The sequence below is a fragment of the Phragmites australis genome, chromosome 17 (genome assembly GCF_958298935.1).
Source record: "Phragmites australis chromosome 17, lpPhrAust1.1, whole genome shotgun sequence".
Classification (NCBI taxonomy): domain Eukaryota; kingdom Viridiplantae; phylum Streptophyta; class Magnoliopsida; order Poales; family Poaceae; genus Phragmites; species Phragmites australis.
This window is the reverse complement of record NC_084937.1, coordinates 26,711,578-26,731,116: the sequence shown is the minus strand read 5'-3', so window position 1 is coordinate 26,731,116 and position 19,539 is coordinate 26,711,578. Positions and strand designations below refer to the sequence as shown.

Below are 19,539 nucleotides of genomic sequence, written 5' to 3'. Positions count from 1 at the left end.
AAAAATCCAAAGGTAGCAATGTAGCACAATCACTCTTCTATCTTCGTGTAGTACAAGACAGAACGATAGAATCGTATCTTAATGTAGACAGATAGGCGATTCGTCTAGCTGAGCATTAGGCTGTAGCTTATTTTAGCTGAAGGTTGCATTTGTGCAGGAATCTGAATCTCCTGCTTTTACCTAAAGTGCAAGCAAGAACAGACAAACACCTCATTGTTGCATTGGCATGGGCCAAAGAAAGGCGATCCTTTTCTAACCAAAACCGCACGGCTTCCACCAAGCCGTACAGGTAGTTTACTCTGTTCATGACCGACTGGCCGCCGCTGCCGATACCAGCCGACCACCTCAAACGTGCCGCCGCCACTTCGCGTAAAAAAGACTGCGCCGCACGCACTGACGTCAGTCATCTAGCCTCTATAAGTCTCAACTCTATAAAGATTTTCTCTCCTATAATAATCTTTCCTACTTAAAACGTTTGTTAAATTTCTATTGTCGTGTGATGATCTGCCGCGTCCGCCTCCCTCTTCCCGCTCCATGTGATGATCTGCCGCGTCCGCCTCCCCCTTCCCGCTCCACTTGTGTGGGTCCCGCAACCTCCGTGTCCCGCACCCTCCCGCGTTTCCCCACGCCCCCGTGCTCTCGCGCGTTACATCCCGCGCCCGACCGTGTTGCCTGCCATGTGCAAAACACGGGCCAAAAACTAGTACATATTTATTCTCTAATTTTTAGTTTAACCATTAAATTATATGATAACATAAATAAAAATTTACAATAGTCTTTCTGAATAGGATCTCACCTCGCCATCATGTTCAGATCTGCCGGCGCTACACACTGAACGAACCTGCTGTACGTGACTCGCTCGATCGACAGTCGATCACGCGGCTCCAATCTCGCCTTGTTCTTCGTAGCGCCATCACGTGGATTCTGACGCGGCGTCTGCCCAAACAACGGATCATCCAACGTCACATGATCCTAGCAGTAGCAGGCAAGCTCGGCTTCTGGGGCGAACAGGAAGTGGCCTCACTTCACCTCACGCATGCTGCAGGCGGTTGGCAGTAGACGCACACGTAGCCAACCAGCTCGATCGCCTCACCTCGCCCGTGGGCCGGCGTATCCTTGGTCCCCTCCCGGTTCAGATGGCCTGCAGCTTTCACCGGAGAGCTAGCGCACGAGCCCCACGCGGCCACTCACAGGTGGACCCAGTGGCGCAGTGCCCCAGGTCCACTAGCTGCAAGGGCCCGTCCGTCCGTCCGACGGCGACCCGCGCCGCTTCGGCTAGATCACCTCGTGCCCCTGAGCAGTGTGGTCTGTGAACCCGTGTACCGGCCTGCAGCTGAAGACCGGCAACTCACCGTCGCAGGTCGCCCGGCCGCTTCGCGTTGCTCGGCACCGACGCCGTCCCGGCGTTGCGGCGGCGACCACATGCATGCGCGCACGAAGTTGCCAGCGGGTCCGGGAGTTGCTATTGATCCAAGTCGACGTTCTTCGTTCTAGGCGTTGCACGGCACGACGGGAAAAAGCGCACACATGGTCACCGACGGCTAGAACTTTCACTGGCGCGCTCGCTGACCGCTGCCCCTCAGGCTTAGTCCACAATTTTTTATAATGAAAATACAACCTCCGATCTCTGCAAAGTCAAGGTAGGAGTTGCTTACAAAACAATTCAGTTTCCACAGAAATTAGGGAAAAAAAACATTCGTCTGAAACATGGCATTAGGGAGCGGAAATGTCCTTGTCTGGAAATAAAATGTGTCGGGAGTTTTGATTCAATCTGGTAGCAATCCAGCAGCAGTGGTTGAGGAGGGCCGGCTCCAGTACACGATGATGGCAATTGGAGTATTCCACACAGAATACGCTCGCCTTTTCTGTGCTGTGTCGACCGGCATGGCATTATGTGTGGTGGTTACGGGGTGCCAATCACTCGCCGGCTTTATCGCCGATCATCACTGGCTAATTCTGATTCGATCGCTCGTGTACAGGAAAGCAGTTGCACTGAACGTCGCCGTGCGTATTGCTATTAGGGCCCGTATTTTTCAGTACCTATAGAAATCCAACTTTGCGATTCGTGTAAAATTCACACGCTTAGTAATTCCACGGGAATTATACGAGGATCAGAACACCTTGTTGTAATAGAGTTGCAGCTGGAATATTTTTTAAAAAAATCTTAATTACAAATGTATTTAGAAGAATTTTTGCAAGCAGGGCTTGCTCTCTTTGTTCGCTTCTCCGTCCCTCGGATTGGCTGTTGCGAACATGAATTTCGATTTTGTTTTACAATTTTTCATTCACTGATAAAAAATTGAAATTCACGAAATTTCATTGAGTTGTAGCTGGAATTCCGAAATTAGAAACACTTGTTGTAACAGAGTTGTAGCTGGAATATTTTTTTAAAAAAATGTTACTTACAAACGTATTTAGAAGGAATTTTGCAAGCCAGGCTTGCTCTCTTTGCTTTGCTTGCTTCTCTTGTCTCTCGGATTGACTACTAAGAATAAGGGTATGTTTGAAGGAGCTCTCGTATCACTTTATAAGTAGAATTAGTAGGAGCTCTATCAAACAACAATTTATAATTTTCAATTTTTAGAGTGATTTTTTAAATATACTATATATATATTATAAGTTAAAAAAATTACTCATAATTCACTTCTCTAACAAAATCATTTCTATCATATCATTTATTTAAAAAACTACTAAAAAATCATTTTCAACGAGAGTGGTACCAAACAGGCATCCTCTCACCCCTTTCCCGAGGAAAGCAACGGCTCACCACAACAGTTGTAGCGCTAACCCAGTACCCACCCACTAGCGCCCACTCTGCGCTGCGGCACACAACGCAATGCCACGACGGGTGACCGCTGTACACTGCACAGTGGATGCGTTCGCTTGGTTTGCACGTGTCAGTTCCCTACGGTTACTTCTGCTGCCCCCTGCTCTCGTCCAATCTCTCCATCCCAGCAGCGCCAGAGAGAGAGAGAGAGAGGACAGTGGAAAGGGAGAGCTTCGTCCCCCTCCTATATCGGCTGGTTCTTGCCCACCCGAGCAAGCGCCCAACGCAGCGGTCCAGAGCAGAGCCAGCCAAACGGAATGAGTACAGGAGAGGGGAGAGAGAGAGGAGAGGATCCTTGACTTGTTGCACTTGGATGTGACGCGGGCGAGCCCTCTCTGACCGGACCTGCGTCGTGCTCGTGGCTACCGCAAGGATCGCGCTTTCCTTCCGGGGTCGCAGTCCGTCGGCGAAGCAGCAGGGGTATCCCACGAGTGGTGCGGGTGGGCGGAGCTCTGGTTCCCAGCCTTTCCTTCTTCCACAGGAAGCCTGAGGAGAGCGGAGAAGAGACGCCCGGATTTCCGCCAAAAGGTTCGTTTCCGATTTCTCGTGCTCCTGGTTAGTAATTTCTATCTCCTCCCCCGTTTCGAGATTTTCCTTTCTTGTTCAAGCGCTTGCCATTTCCTGGCGATGATTTCGCTTTGCGTTTGCGTGCCCACCCACCCTTTTCCCAGATTTTTTCGCTCTCCAAATATTTGTTCGTGTGGGGCTTGGGTTTGGAGGGTTACACGCCATTGCTTGCAGCTTCCTGGGACTGGGAGAAAGAATTGTTCAGTAGAAGCATGGGTTTGGAGGCTGCAGTGGACGGTTGATTGCAAAGTGTCCGCTCCTTGTTATCCTCTGCTAATTACTTTCTTTCGAATTTAGCGGTTGTTTAAGGTTGCAGGAATTGACAGGGCAGCTAGTACTTTGCGCGCAAGATTTGGTTGGTGATGTTCTTCCTCTCATTGCTCTCCCTTTTTTTTTTTTGCCGTGACAAAAATTGGCTTTGGGACAGGACCACCGCAGCGCACATTGATGCCATGATGACTTCTGGTATCGGTTGTGCCATGGTGTTTGTTGAACATGTTCAGTTTGGACCGAATTCAATTCCTTACAAGCAAAGACATCCATTCCTCAGCCGTACTCCCGCCATAACTTACATTTCTAGTAGCCTTTCTTGCATCATCACCTATGCGTTTCAGGACGATTCCGTGACTTCTGTCAATTTAGTGGCACGGTTGGATAGGTCTGCTCGATTTTCATCTTCCTACCCTTTCTGAAATTATTGATCATCGCCGTGCAATTCTTAAGTTTTCATTCCGTACATACATCGCCAAGTGACTTGTGAGCCAGGTTTCTGCACATTACAGTCACGAAAAGTTGCAACCTTTATTGCATTCAGCGGTGTTGGTTTCACTTTTGTTAGGAATAGCCAGGCCTGCCAGATTTAACTTTTTGGTTCCAATTTTTCATGCCCCTAATCATAATCCCATTGTTGGACTGTGCAGAGTAATGTGCTTAAGGAGTTACGATAATGGCTTCATTGGTACCTGGTGTCCTTGTGAAACTCCTTCAGCATATGAACACGGATGTTAAAGTCGCAGGCGAGCATCGGTCATCGCTTCTTCAGGTTGTCAGCATTGTTCCAGCGCTTGCCGGGAGTGATCTTTTCACCAACCAAGGGTTCTACCTTAAGGTGTCGGATTCATCCCATTCAACCTATGTTTCCCTTCCGGAGGAACAGCATGATCTCATCTTGAGCGACAAGATTCAGCTAGGCCAGTTCATCCATGTAGACCGTCTAGAGGCAGCTACTCCAGTACCCATCCTTAGAGGAGTTCGGCCAGTTCCTGGTCGCCATCCTTGTGTTGGCAACCCTGAGGATCTTGTAGTAACCAGTTCCTCGAATTTTCATGGCAGCAAGAAGGCACAACCAACCAATGGATTGAAGGATGCCAGCAGCTTGTCACTAGAAAAGGAAAAGAGCAAGTTGGAGAAAATAAATGCTATGCACAAGCCCATTGGGGCAGAAAATAAGAAGCCGCTGCTCACCAAATCAAACTCTTCTCTGTCAAAACAAGCTGTGAACGGGATTGGTGATAAGAAGGATGCAATTAAATCAAAGGCGAAGCCTGCTATTACTAGGTCAACACCTTCATCTCCAACCAGTGTCTATTCTCTACCTCCATCATTCGACAGATTCTCTAATGATCTGAAACAGAGAAACAAAGTAAAAGGAGCCGAGAAAGCATCGTCTTCTAGGCTTTCCTTGTTAGAAAAGGCAGCTTCTGTTTTGAAGGTTACTACTGCTGGGAGGAAGTCCTCTGCTGGTAATTTGATCAGTAGCTCTGTGTTGAGTATTGGATCAGGGCCAAAGGCCTTGAGAAGAAGCTGGGAAGGAAACATGGATTCGAAAGGAAAAGGCAATTCAGAATCGAAAACAACCAAAGCTGACAGAAAGTCTGAGAACAAGAGCACAATGGTATGTAACATGTTGATTATCTCTATCAGTATATGCACTTGATGTTTAAATTGTGTTATAAGTGATCACTAATCACCGCCACTTTCTCTTCAAGATGAATCAACGTTTGGAATTTCCAGTGACCATAGTGACACACTAAACTCTAATTTTACCCAAAGGTTCTAAGGTAACACGTACATTCTTAATATGCAGACTCCTAGACGAAAGCCACCAGGGGATGAGAAGGTGTCACATAAAGATGATAGTATGATTCAGAAAGCTGCTAGGAAGAGCACTGCAATTGCTCCTTCAGATGATGCCGACAAAACAATTAAGAAGCATCCTCCTGCTGTAAAGAGAACATCTGGGGTTTTAAGCAACTCAAATGTTACAAATTTAGTCAAGATTCCCCCCAACAGCAAAAAATTAACAGATGCTAGCACTTCGTGGACATCAATTCCTCCATCACTTGCAAAATTAGGAAAGGTATGACTAAGTTTATTGACACAATTGATATGGTTTTAAACTTTTGCTTGACACAGTTTGAAAGATCAAGGATTGCTATGAGCATTTCGGTTTTAAATTGCATACCATGTCATTTCTGTGACAGGAGCTTCTGAAGTACAGGGAGTCAGCACAAATGGCTGCCGTCGAAGCCATGCAAGAAGCTTCTGCTGCAGAGAGCTTGCTCAGATGTTTGAGGTATTTTTTTCTTCTTCCGGACACAAGCCCTATGATCATCACAAGTTTTGTATTATGTTCGCATTGTTTTCTTAATTAGTTCTAGGAACATTTTCTTATTGGTGGACCACAACCTACCGTTTGGTATATTCTCCATGACCCGAGTTGTTTCTCTATTCAATCCCTGCCTTTATCATTATCTTGTAGCTCCTAGTGCTTCTATTATTTTCAAACTGTGACTTTCTTCTGTACTTAATTTGGGCAATGTATCACTAGCTTGCAGATAATGATAGACCATGTTTGATACTTGATAGTTAGATGGCATCACATGCTTAATGATTTGTCCATTAAAATATAGTATAAGATAATCTTGTGGTTTGATTGGGGAACCTGGCATGTTTTGGTAACCTCTATCCAATTATGCAAAGATATAGCAGCTAGTACTATCAGCGATTCAGTGTACTCTGCCGCCATTTAATTCGAAATTAGAAAACTTCCGCAAGAATTAGTTTCCTACCAATAGTTCTAGCGGTTTTCCACATTGAACCTAACACTTCAATTCTCTCCATCCACACCATTGTAGTTCTAATGCTGCAGTTAATCCTTTGGTAGAAATGAGTCAACTATGCATCAAGGATAAGCCCTATGGAGCCTTCAAGGGTTTCACATGGCTTCTGGTCGTAGACAGACTTGATTGCCTGTTCCCGTGCTGACGAACACATACAGGACATGGTGATCCGGCACCAGGACAGGTGGTATCAGCTGTGTGCTTTTAGCAAAGCCTGCTGTTCATGTCCACATGGTTCGTTTGTGCTTGCATCTCACTGGGGCAAGATCATTGATAACCCTTTGGCATCACGCGCCAAATGTCTCAGTTCGAGCTGTCCAGCATGTTGCAATAATGCTATCACCCAGCTCGGTTCCTCCCTTTTGGAGCTTTGACCCATGGTAGGGTGGTCCCTGCTAGCCATCTTATTTTTCTGAGCTGCATATTTTTACACATGAATATTAACTTGCAAAAGTTAACTCAAAATTACCAGAAGATTGGAAGTTTGAAACATCTATAATTTGCCATTTTGAAGTTTTGTGCATGCTAGAAAGTACAATTTTGAAATGTTGGCATACAGGTGCAGCACAGATATACAGGTTTGCATACAGTTCTGGCTTTGGCATTGACCTGCGCGTTGGTTTGCTTATTGGCATATGCATGGTTGACCATGTTTCTGAACTGTCTCTGCGTGCTATGGATCTATGGCCTACTGTTCCTATTGCACTGCATTGTATAGTGATGCTCAATAGTCACTAATGTTGTGACTGGACAAGCAAGAAGTTTCTCCTGCTCTACTTGCAGATGCGTGTTTCCCTTCTACTAACAAACATCACATGTTTACTTTATTCCATTGGTAGCTCCAGTGTATTCTCCTGTTGGATCCTGTGTTTGCTAGTGTCAAATTCACTGTAAATTTCAACTGTTACTCACATTGTAAATTTGTGTTGTCAGAGCTGTTTTGGAAAGTTTACATCAGGAGCTGTAGTACAATGCCATTTTTAGCCGTGATTTTGCTTGTAGCTTTGCTTCTAGTTACTGACCTTGTTTGTCTTGAGCAGCTCGTACGCGGAGGTGAGCTCCACGGCGGAGGAGCAGAACCCACAGCAGGCCGTCGAGCAGTTCCTTGCCCTCCACGCTGCGCTTTCGCGTGCCACGGTGATCACCGACACCCTCACCAAGCCTGCCGCCTCTGTAGCCTCGCCGGACCACTCGGCGGCCAGCGACTCCGGAACGGTGGCCTCCGCCACCGACGAGGAGGCCGCCGCCGTTGCGGCTGAGCGCCGACGCCGAGCTACGTCCTGGGTGAGCGCCGCGCTCGCCACCGACCTCTCTGCCTTCGGCCTCTACAACCTAAAACCGGTCCCCGCCACGGTCTCCTCGCCGCTGGCCGTGGTGGTCGTGGACGAGTCCGCGAAGCCGGCGACGGCTGCGGTCACGGCTACGAAGTCGTCGCCATCGCCGAAGTCGCGGATGTCCCCTGCTAAGGGGAAGGCGAGGATGGGCCCGGGTGCTGCGGCGGCCTCAGCGGCGCTGACGACGACGCCCGCTCTGCCAGACTGGGAGAGGGGAGGAGGCACTGAAGAGAGGGGCGAGCTGGCGAGGCGGCTCGGGGAGGAGTCGAGGGGTTGGTTCCTCGGCTTCGTGGAGCGGTTCCTGGACGCCGACGTGGCGGCGGCCGCGCCGTGGGACCGCGAGCGCGCGGCCAGGATGCTCCCGCAGCTGAAGCGCGTCAACGACTGGCTCGGAGAGATCGGGAAGCGCAGCGAGACTCCTCCGCCGGACGCGGACGGCGAGGCGACAGCCGCCGCCGCCGCCCCGGTTGCCGCGAACGGCGGCCGCGGCGTGCCCGAGGAGACGATCGAGCGGCTAAGGAAGAAGATCTACGAGTATCTCCTCACCAACGTCGACTCCGCCGCCGCAATGCTCGTCGGCGGCGGGGCGGCCGCGCCGGCGAACGGGAAGGAGGGGTGACGCGGATCGGAGGCCCTAATTGGGCCGCTACTATCGTGAAATTTGATTGGGCCAAGAAATGGGCTTGGTTAGCTAATGTAGGGTGTTTTTGTTTCCTTGTTGAGCCTTTGGGTTTTTTCTTTTCTTTCTGTTTCTTTTCTTCAAGGTTACAGAAAAGAAAAGGTGATGACGAATTGACTTGTATTTATCACTGATGTTGATTGGGAAACTCTGGATTATATTGCTCGATTGGGTGGATTCGTTCTGATTTTTCGAGGCTGGAAAATGTTTTTTCCTTAAAAAGGCTATCAAGTCTAATCAGTGACGGATGCAGAGGAATTAATAGCGAGGTTCATTCACCTCTTCTTCCTCTTTCTCATCTATGGGGAGTAGTATCCGCCCCATGCATCTGATGGAAAAGTAATAAACGCGTTTGACCTGCGGAGTAATCGAGGAAAATCTCTTTGTCTTGTCACGCGTTAATTGCGTAATCGAAGTGCCAACCATTTGCACGGTACATGCTTTGGTTAACTTCTGCCGTCCACTTGCTAATAATTGAGGCTAATGAAGTATTCAATGAGGTCAAGGTTATCACTTGTACAACCGCACGACCAGTTTGCCGCTGCAAACATAAAAATCCCCGTGAGAGGGCATTTTTCTTTACGAACAAAGAGCCAAAAAAACGTGTGCAAGGTATGGCCACAAGCAAAAGACAACAGGGTTCACTAAAAATTAACGGAAAATTTAAAGAGAATCGACACAAATTCGTGTGGAAATCCTCCTTTTTCGAGACCAATTTGTGTGGAAATCCTTTTTTTTCTAGACCAGTTTGTGTGGAAATCATCGGTTTTGTTGCGGGCGCCACTAATGGCAGGAGGCGTAATTTCCTGGCAAACGAATATGGTACGCGCCTCCGTCCAACTGTCCAACCCAGGAACGATCACGAGCGCATGACGTCGGCCCCACGCGCGCCGCCGATCTCGAGATGGACGGCCAGATCAGAGGCGCACCCCTGGGGCCCGGGTCCGTGTGGGCCCGGCACGGGCGAGCCAGCACCATCACGCCCGGCCAACCTCCCTCTCCCTCTCTCCTTTCCCATTACTCACCGTGCCGTCCGCCTCTCTCTCCTCTCTCCTCTCTCCTCTCTCCTCTCTCTCTCTCTACGCCACGCCGAGGATATATCCTCGGAAGGCGGCAGCGCTGCGAGCACGGAAGGGAGGAAGGAAGAGGAGGAGCGGGGATGAGGATGCTGTCGAAGGCGTGCTCGATCGTGGCCTCCTCCCTTCCGCGCTGCTCCTCCTCCGCCGCCCCCACGGTCACCTCTCCCTCCTCACCTCGCTCTTCCTCGCGCGATTTTTCGGTGGTTATCGGTGGGGGTTTGGATCTGGGGCTGTGGTTTTCGTCGGAACGCGTCGCCGCTGCAACTGCCTCGGTGCGAGCGGAACTGGCGTTTTTGCACTTGGGACCTTCGCTTCCTGCGTTATTGCTGGGATACACAGTCGATTACTCATGCCGTAGTGCTCTTCTTTCTAGCTAGATAGATTCGTCGAATTACACGATGAATTCGTTGTGTGAATTTGCGCAGTATGGAGATGGGATTGGTCCTGGCAATGTCGCTGCCTGAGTTGCTGTTTCTGTGTTATTGATTCTCTGAAATTTTGAATTGTGAGTTGTGAAAAATGTTGGTTGGGTTATGTTGTTTTGCAGATGAGGGGGCAGCCGTCCTTGCTGCCGAGCGTGCGGAAGCAATGGCTTGGGAAGCCGTTGCTGTATGGAATCGGTACCCTGCTGGTCATGCCGCTGAGGACGCTGCAAGGTGTGGGGCGGGTGTTCGGCGCAGGACGGTTCCTCTGCGACATGACCAGCGTCTCCTCGTCACTGCAAATTGAGCTTGTGAGTGGTCTGAAATGATCATTCCCTTTTGTAGCCAATAAGTTCTTATCAAATTTAGTGTTGATGTTGCTCATCGATGTAAATGCCTCGTTGCTATATTGACAGAGCAGTGCTCTTTAGGAGAGAAGTTAACAGTCAAAAACAGTTCTTTCGAAGGAGGTTTTCCAAACCAATTGTGACGAATTTCTCACATTTGGGTGACATCTCTTTGTAGAAAGAAATACTGGGCCATAAGCCCTTTCTCAGTAGGCAAGAGCTCGTGTTCATGAAAAGATGCGTCCTCATTCTTTTTTGTTGTTCTCTATCCTCTACCTAACTACAATGCATTGGACACCTTAGACTGTATCTTTATGATTGACATTGTCAAGCATACATTGGCGGGCCACATGATTTGCACATCATTTGTTCATAGTTTATTCCACACAGATTGACTACTCATCATAAGATGGAACAGCATGACTCCTAGAGTCCTATTCCTAGATCATTGTAATAGAGAGCACAGAGAAATAGCAGACATAGTTGCAAATAGGGAAAAGTGGAAAAGAAGAAGAAACAATGCATTTTTCGAAAGATGTCTTATTATCAGTTGTTCACATAAATTTGTTGCTCTTTACATACTACTTATCCTCCTATCTGTTGATCTTTCTTTTCATTCAGTCATATTCCTGAGTATACCTAGGTATTTATCGGCAGCTACCCTGGATTTTGTGCAGGTACCCTGCCTTCGAGATAATTATGCATATATCCTGCATGATGTTGATACTGGAACAGTTGGAGTCGTGGATCCTTCTGAGGCTATGCCTATTATAAATGCATTGGAAAAGAGAAACCAGAACTTGACTTATATACTGAACACCCATCATCACTATGACCATACTGGTGGAAACTTGGAACTGAAGGCAAAATATGGTGCAAAGGTATACATTTGGGCTGTTTGCTTTGTTCTTTTCTTTTCTTCCATCATTCAGTGACTCTGAGACAGTATGTGATGCAATCAAAATGTGTATTGTTATGAGCTAGTTATGAACATTTATATTACCATATATTATTCTTATCAGTGAATTAGTGATGTATCTGTCAAACTCAAGTAGATAAATAATTTTCAAGATTGAATTTTGTAGCTGAAGTTTGAAATCGAGCAGGTAATAATGGCTAATGGCTATTCCTCAAGCTTGAGCGTGACTTCTGCTTACAGTAGCAAATTTGAGGAACTACCACCTCTGGTAGTCTTGTTTGTCGTTGTCTCTCCACTGGATGCTCCTACCACCTGAAACACCTAATGTTAATATATGAACAATGACATTGTCTGCTATCATCTTCTAACAATTATATACATTTTTCCTAGGTAATTGGTTCTGAGAAGGATAAGGATAGAATTCCAGGCATTGACATCACTCTTAAGGAGGGTGACACATGGATGTTTGCCGGTCATCAAGTTTTTGTACTGGAAACTCCTGGACATACATCAGGTGTTTAATTGCAAATTTCTTCTGAGTCATCTTATATTCTCTCGTGCTCTAAATTGAATACTGTAACCCCTACTGTGTACACACAGACTTATCATGCACGGGAGATATATTTTTGCATTGATATGCTGATCATTAAAAGTACTCACATTAGGAGCACGAAGGGATAGCCCCCTCTCATTGAAAAAAAAAACACACTAGGAACACTGAAATTTTTTCACTTCATTGCTTTCCTTACCAGTTACCACATCTGAATGCATGACTGTTTTCTCCTGCTTTTCTCTTTCTGTCCTGTTAAAATCTATAAGTAGTAGCAACTTTTTATGAAACATGTTCAAAGCAATCAAGGTTCGTCGTATTTCATAGGAAAAGCAAACTGAGAATATGTGCCTTATATTTATTTTGGCAAAAGAAGTTACTAATGCAACTTCGTTTTTAATCACTTCATTGACTTTCCCTGTATTTCTATCAGGTCATGTGTGCTATTATTTTGCTGGTTCTGGGGCCATATTTACAGGTGACACCTTGTTCAATCTATCATGCGGAAAGCTTTTCGAAGGGACTCCACAGCAGGTTCTTTTTTACTGGCACGCAAATACCTTCATATACATTTATATTGTATGAAGGTCGTTACAATTCTCATATGTCAGGTTCACATTCCCTACTGGACTAACAAACTAGTTCCGCTGCAGTGCTTTTACTTCAGCATAGAAGTCTCTTAATTGTGATTAATACAGTTTTTTTTAGCTTCTGATTTTTCAGTATAATTTAACTTATTTCTTAACTGCAACTGGTAGAACCTGTCAGCAATGAGTAAGCAAGATACAGAATATAAAAGGTGAAAAAGACTATGAATTATTTGACTCACTGAGTTCTTTCTACATTGTGTTCAGTATTGTATTTTTATTTATTTGAACATCAAATGGGGATAGTTGTGATCAAATCTGACTACTGACACATTGGACATTAATTATTCAATGAAAGTTAGAAGGTTGTGAACTCTTGGTAGTTTTATTGATTTGTCAATGGCTCAGCTCAATACATTTTCCTTTTCATAGTAGGAATGAAATAGTTTTCCATGTATCATTGAGATTTATATGCGACCATTTTATCCTTATCGTACTGCAGATGTATTCTTCACTCCAGAAAATTATAGCTCTGCCTGATGAGACGAAAGTATACTGTGGACATGAATATACTATGGTGATTAATCCTTCTTTTCAGGTCCAGAAATTTCCTGCATTGAGCCGTTATTTAATGCATGAAGTACCTCTCTGCAGAGCAATTCAAAGTTTGCCTTGAGTGTAGAACCAGGAAATAAAGAATTACAGGAATATGCTGCAAATGCAGCTGATCTGCGCAATAAAAATATACCCACGGTAATATGGTGTATTCCCAGCCTTTGTTGCAAGCTAATGTTTCTTATACATGATATTATGCAAAATATTACTTTGTTTACTTCGAAATTTCTTGATTCCATTCTTTCTTGTAAACATTCCGGAATGCATGATGCATACGTTATTTCAGGAATGGGGTTACTCAACAGTTCTTAAGTTGGCCAATATTTCCACCTTTTCTTACCCTAATTCAAGTTTCATGCTTGACAGGTGCCAACAACAATTGGGAGAGAGAAGCAGTGCAATCCTTTCTTGCGGACCTCCAATCCAGAAATTAAGAGAACTCTGTCCATTCCAGATCATTTCGACAAAGACCGTGTGCTTGAAGTTGTCCGTCGAGCAAAAGATAACTTTTGACTAACAAAAAGAAATTCTCGTTACATGACCAACTATCTTGTTAAAGAGCGGACGAAGGACCCCTAAAACAGAAGGAACATAGGAAGGAAAGGTATATTAGTTTGAGCTAGTTTTTTAAATGCTTCGGCAAAATTGGATCGAGTGTGTGTAGCTTGGGCAGTGCTTATCTATAGTAGCCAGTGATTCTTTTGTCGACTACAAATGAACATGTTCTGTTATCATCTACTCTGTAAAAAAAAAATGCGAGTTAGCCATTCGATAGTGCATCTCAGTTCTTGTTGTTCAATACGTCGTTAACTTGGCATGAGGCATTGTCTTCGTGATCTATTTTTACAGAATTACAGTGGCATTGTACTGACGCAGTGACATTGCATGAATCCAATGCAAGGGAATCAACATTACAAATGCCTGGAAATGCACTTATAGGCTACTGATGAAAGGTACTTATCCTTATAGGGGGGGGTCCTTTCCTTGATGGCATAAAATGCCAGACTTGGTTTTTACGTCACATTTTGGAGAAGTGCCCGTTCAATCATTAACCACGCTTGATGCGATGCATCACCAAAAATAGGAGGCGTCATGATTCTGTCGAAACTTCCTTGGCAATCGAATGGCTTTTTGGATCTGTCGTATGAAAGCTTTTTTGCCGACCAAGTTATCGAATCGACATGTTCGTCACCGAATATGTCAAAAGGTTATATCAGCGAGCTATTTTTTTCGCGCAAAGCAACCAGGCAAAAAAATTCTTTGGGTTGTCAAAAGAACGCTTGGATTCCATTTCCATGAGCTGTTCGAGCTCGATCGACTCTATTAGGCTTCAATACACATACATATGTGTCATGCTCGATAGATTCATTCGTATTCTAGTCGAGCTCGAATATCTTGGAGCCTTTGGTCGAGTCTATTTGCAATTATTCATCTTAGGGGCCCAGGCAAATCAAAAATTTAGTTAAAATTGATCCGTTTTGATCATATCTGTACCCTCAAACCTAAAATTATATCATCTGAAACAATTTTATTTGTATATGTTGCAGGTAGTGCACATATGTCACTTTGCTTTGGCTCTACCTGATTCATCTGGATCTGCATCCTTTGCTTAGATGCTACAGTAATTCGTAGTTCGTGTTCACTCGTCCATCAGATCACAAATAGATATTCAGGATTTCAGTAATACTGTTTATACACTCACAAATTACTAAGTAAAATCAGATAATGCGGATCCCATTCATCTGTTACTTCGTATGCCATGCCAGGAGAAACGGAGCAAAATGTTCCAGACTCCACCGTGGCTAATCAATAGGAGTAGAACCGTATCTACGGGGCAAATTAATTAATTTTCAAAAAACAAAAATAAGATTAACTTTCAAAAAACAAAAACAAACGCAGCTGAAAAAGTTTGAAACAAAAACCTCGCGTGCCCTCCCCATTTCGCCTTGTCACCCACCTCCGTCCCACTCCCACCCCACCCCCCATGGCGACCGCCGAGCCCGGCCCGAACCCGCGCAAGCCCGCCTGCGCCGTCACCTTCGGCCGCTCCACCCTTCTCGGCCGCCACCTAGCCGCAGCGCTCGCCGCCTCGGGCCGCTGGTCCGCCGTCGTCGTCGTCGACCCCTCCCCATCCTCGTCCCCGCCTGCCTCCCACCTCGTCCACCACCTAGCCGTCGACCTCTCCGACCCCGCGGCGATCGTTTCTGCCATCTCCGGCGCCGCGGCCGTTTTCCACGTGGACCCCACCGCCGCCGCCTCCAGCGACGGGTCCTTCCTCTCCCTCCACCGCGTCGCCGTCGAGGGCACGAGGCGGCTCCTCGCCGTCTGCCGCGCGTGCGGCGTGGGGAGAGTGGTGTACACCGGCTCGGCCGACGTGGTCGCCGCCGGCGACCGGGATGTGGTCAATGCCGACGAGGACTCCGCGCCCTACCCTGACAAGGTTTGGTGACACGCAACATTCCATTTCCTCGTCGTGATCTGCCCGGCTTTGGGATCCTTGGTTTTGGAGGTGGTGCCGTGGAGTGACGGCTGCTTGCTTTTTGGTTGTGAATGCAGTTCGGCAATGCGGTGAGCGGGCTGAGGGCGCAGGTGGAGATGATGGTGCTGGGTGCGGACGGGATGGACGGGATGCGGACGTGCGTGCTGCGGCCGAGCAATCTGTTTGGGCCTGGCGATTCGAGCCTAGTGAGGTTCGTTGCTGGATATGCAAGGTCTCCCTTTGGCAAGGTATTCCAAACTGCAATTCACTTGTTTTCTGTTCTACTTCTCTTCAAAATTCAGATGTTGGCACCTCTATTTCTTATTTGGAAGAACTACATATAATTGCAAGGGATTAAGAATCTGTTTTCGTATTCACATGATTAGTGAACTGAGTGGATCTAAGGGTACATCGATGCAACGCAGGGTTGTTTTTTTTTTTTTTTTTTTGTAGTGTGGAGTTACATGTGGCTATAATATGCTGAATTTACATGTGGCTGTAATAATGTGGTAACAACTAACGAGAGTATGTTAGAACACAACCTGGTTGGTAGCTATCATTTCTCTGTTTTAGTGATCAGTAGTGATTCAAGATCAAGAAGTCTTATTTGCCATATGAAATAATGGATCCGTAAGGTGTTACATTAGCTACTCTCCCAGTAGGTTCTGGCTTATAGTTCTTAGTGAATGCGCCACTTTACCTTAATCGGATGATATCTGTAGTCTTAATATTTCACTACTGGAGCTGGACCTAGAGCAGATTGGGCTTTTCTTTTTTTGGCAGATACAATATGGGTTTATTGTTTTTTCTGTGTCAACTATTAGTCTTCATTTATTTGACACAATTGCTGCCTGTGCATTTTCTGAATGGCACCCTCGACCTCTTCGAGCTATGAAATACTAGCTTTCTTATGCAGTTCTTTTCAGTTCGTAATAGGTAGTGGCAGTAACATGTCTGACTTCACCTACGTGGAAAATGTGACCCATGCCAATATTTGCGCTGAGGAAGCTTTGTGTTCAAATGCAGCTTCTGTTGCTGGAAAGGTACACTTCTACAGATTAAAAGGCTTATTTCGATAATCTTACTTTTATGGTTAATTTGGCGCCCTAAAATTTTACAGCCATTTTTTGTTACCAATGATGAACCTATCAAAACATGGGAGTTTATGAATTGCATAATGCAAGCCATGGGTTGTCAGAGGTATTTCTCTGTCCCTCGTTCCCTCTCTCTACTCTTTGAAGGCAACTCATGAATTAACATGTGCTGTGGTTTTTCTTCCATTTTAGGCCCAGGATTAATCTTCCTGCCAGGATGTTATTGTTTGCAGCCTTGTTCTCCAATATGATTCACCACAGGCTTGGTTTTCAAATATTATCCACTCCACTTCTGCATCCAGATACAATATACTTCTTGTCATGTACAAGAACTTTCAACACTTCAAAAGCTAGAAGATTACTTGGGTATTACCCAGTTGTATCATTGGAGGTGAGCTTGTTTTCATAACATGCAGTATTGGTGATCATATATGTTACCTGTTTTCCCAATTCTATCATGATTTATGTGTTTATCATTTGTTTGGTACTCCCCATCTGTGTTACTTGATCTATTCTTCTCATAAAGGCATATGGGGTATTTATGAAGACTTCTTTTTTCTTACAACGTGGATGCTGTCAACTAATGGATTTTAATGTTTAATATTAGGATGGCATTATGAGAACTGTCGGATCACTCTCAGAACTACCAGATAATTTGGGTTTGTCAAGGCAACAAAGCTCCTGTGGATCATCAAAAGCAGATAAGCTGCTAGGCAGTGGAACCGGTGATATAATCTTTTTCTTGGAAAATAGCTTTCTGATCTTCTTTTTTGCTTTCCACCAAATTGTATGAACTGGAACTTTGGAAACCAAAATTTTCTGATACAGTTTTGTGTAGAACGCTTTTCATTGTTACCTAGTCATCACTTCGTTGTGATTTATATATGTTTTTGCCTTGTTGACCTGTTATTCTTCTACTGCAGCTGCTGATATTCTTCTTTGGAGGGATGAAAAGAGAACTTTTTCCTTTGTCACAGTATTGTTTCTGCTGTTCTACTGGTTCCTGCTTTCAGATAGAACTTTCATTTTGTCAGCTGCCAAATTTCTTCTAGTGATCTCCCTTGCTCTTTTCATCCATGGTGTGCTGCCTCCACAAGTGTATGTGTATTGGTTTGTGTTCTGTGATGTTTTATTTATGTTGAAAAGTAGACCAATCTGATATTGGTGTTCCCTAATTCACACAAAAAGATTTCGTTTTGTATTATATCTGAGTACTGAAGTTGAACTCCTATTGCAGGTTTGGTTTTACAGTTGAGAAGGTTACTTCTGATTATTTTGAAGTATCACACTCAGTGGTGAGGAATTCACTTATGTGCCTGGCTTCCGCATGGAATAGGGGCATTGGTAAATTGAGGATTCTAGCTGAAGGTGATGATTGGAGTACCCTTTTAAAGGTTTGTGTTCAGTTTTGTTGAGAACAGCGTATCCTGGAAGTTTTTATTTTATTAGAATACCCAATGTGATGTGCCATTTTCCAGTAGGTGCTGCCTATTAAGTTTGGGCTGTTTGAGTTGAGCCCACATATGCCATTTGAATTTGATCTAGTTCGGTGATTAGCAGCAGTGGTTTATCACTCTACCAAATTCATAAACTGTCTTTTGTTTTTCTGTCAGTTATAGGATTAGGTTAAGTTGGTTTGAACAAACTTTAATATGTGCGCACTTCTACTATTCTGGATGTTCCTGCAGTCATGTTAAGCGATTCGAGTCTATGGTTAGCTTGTGTAAACTGTCTTGCTGTATCTAAACTTCATCAGTTCTTTCATCATGCATGGTTGATGTTTGTAAGTTACTTGGTTAAGTGATTGTCAGAAGGATTCATTCATTCCATCTCAGTTGGTGAATAACTCACCCTGCTTAAATAATCCTTCTTGTTGCAAGAATGGTTCAACAATGACAATTATTTTTGTGTTATAAATGGTTGATCCATAGTCTCTTTGTTATGTTACAGGTACTTGCTTTTTTATACAGTATCAAACTAATGCTGAACTTTCAATTCAGAGTTCTGATGGGTCTTGGTAAGGGATTAATCTTTTGCCACTTACATTGAGTTCAACTGCTCATTTACTGTCATAATATAAATTTATCATCTGATTCTCTCCTCGCCTGAAATCCTGAATGCAGTACTGGCATCCTTGTTCATTGTCTTCATTGTCTATGAGCAATGTGAGGAAGAAATTGACAGTTTTGTCGCTATGGCTTCTGACAAAATCAAGTGGCTAGCGGACAGAGTAGCTGGAAATTTGCCGGCTTCTTTAAAGGTGTATATATCCTAGAGCGGACATCCATGACCATGACTTTTTTATGCTTTGCTACTAGAATATGTTTCATATACTTTTGAAGGATGTGTCGTCATTGTGTTCCTATCTGTAAAAATGCCTAGTTCTTTTCTTTTAAGCTAACTTGTCCTGTCCAATTTACCCGAATGTTTGATTGTTCTTGCCAGATTCTTGATCAACAAGTTTTTGTGAATTGCGAGGCCTTGCTGACTGATTTATAGAATTTGGAGTTGACATACAGAAAGAATGGTGTAAACGTTGTTCCGTTTTGGAGTACGAGATTTCACAGTGTTGGCCAGCACACTTCGTCAACCTGTGTTACATGCTCACACATGGCGACCAAACGACCAAACATCTACAGCTAGGCGAATTTGGGCTCTTCACATTGAGCCGCCTCGTAAAAAAAACTAGAATCATAGGATAGGAATTGTGCTGCAAAGATTGGACGTATGAAGATAGTGTTACCTGGATCCCACGCATATTTCGCAGGCATACTCAGAATGCAGATCACACATCCGTCGTCGTCGTCCGCTATATCTGGAATCATTGTCAGAGATTAATCCTTGACACTTATTCATTGTCTTTGTTGTCTATGAGCAATGTGAGGAGGAAATTGACAGTTTTGTCACTATGGCTTCTG

The 19,539-nt window shown here is 44.9% G+C and overlaps 3 protein-coding genes across 4 annotated transcripts; all 3 read left to right on the top strand.

The window, feature by feature from the left end:
• Positions 1–2,948: 2,948 nt before the first annotated feature.
• LOC133896816 (uncharacterized) lies at positions 2,949–8,708 on the top strand. The gene is made up of 5 exons (XM_062337458.1): positions 2,949–3,355; positions 4,315–5,288; positions 5,481–5,753; positions 5,878–5,969; positions 7,557–8,708. Exons 2-5 carry the CDS (start codon positions 4,341–4,343, stop codon positions 8,467–8,469), a joined length of 2,226 nt encoding a protein of 741 aa, XP_062193442.1. The 5' UTR covers positions 2,949–3,355; positions 4,315–4,340; the 3' UTR covers positions 8,470–8,708.
• An 838-nt stretch (positions 8,709–9,546) lies between these two features.
• On the top strand, positions 9,547–13,847 carry LOC133897256 (probable hydroxyacylglutathione hydrolase 2, chloroplastic). 2 transcript variants are annotated; one of them, XM_062337907.1, is made up of 8 exons: positions 9,547–9,880; positions 10,156–10,341; positions 11,055–11,258; positions 11,687–11,810; positions 12,280–12,380; positions 12,936–13,010; positions 13,088–13,186; positions 13,415–13,847. In XM_062337907.1, the coding sequence occupies exons 1-8, from the start codon at positions 9,689–9,691 to the stop codon at positions 13,559–13,561; spliced, it is 1,128 nt and encodes a 375-aa protein (XP_062193891.1). In that variant the 5' UTR covers positions 9,547–9,688; the 3' UTR covers positions 13,562–13,847. The 2 variants fall into 2 exon arrangements, with proteins under 2 accessions (XP_062193891.1, XP_062193892.1); XM_062337908.1 differs by having other exon boundaries at positions 9,550–9,763.
• Positions 13,848–14,959: 1,112 nt separating this feature from the next.
• LOC133897878 (3beta-hydroxysteroid-dehydrogenase/decarboxylase-like) lies at positions 14,960–19,092 on the top strand. The gene is made up of 10 exons (XM_062338705.1): positions 14,960–15,488; positions 15,605–15,775; positions 16,454–16,570; positions 16,648–16,727; positions 16,814–17,012; positions 17,229–17,346; positions 17,545–17,719; positions 17,859–18,015; positions 18,572–18,638; positions 18,745–19,092. The coding sequence occupies exons 1-10, from the start codon at positions 15,033–15,035 to the stop codon at positions 18,894–18,896; spliced, it is 1,692 nt and encodes a 563-aa protein (XP_062194689.1). The 5' UTR covers positions 14,960–15,032; the 3' UTR covers positions 18,897–19,092.
• Positions 19,093–19,539: the final 447 nt, after the last annotated feature.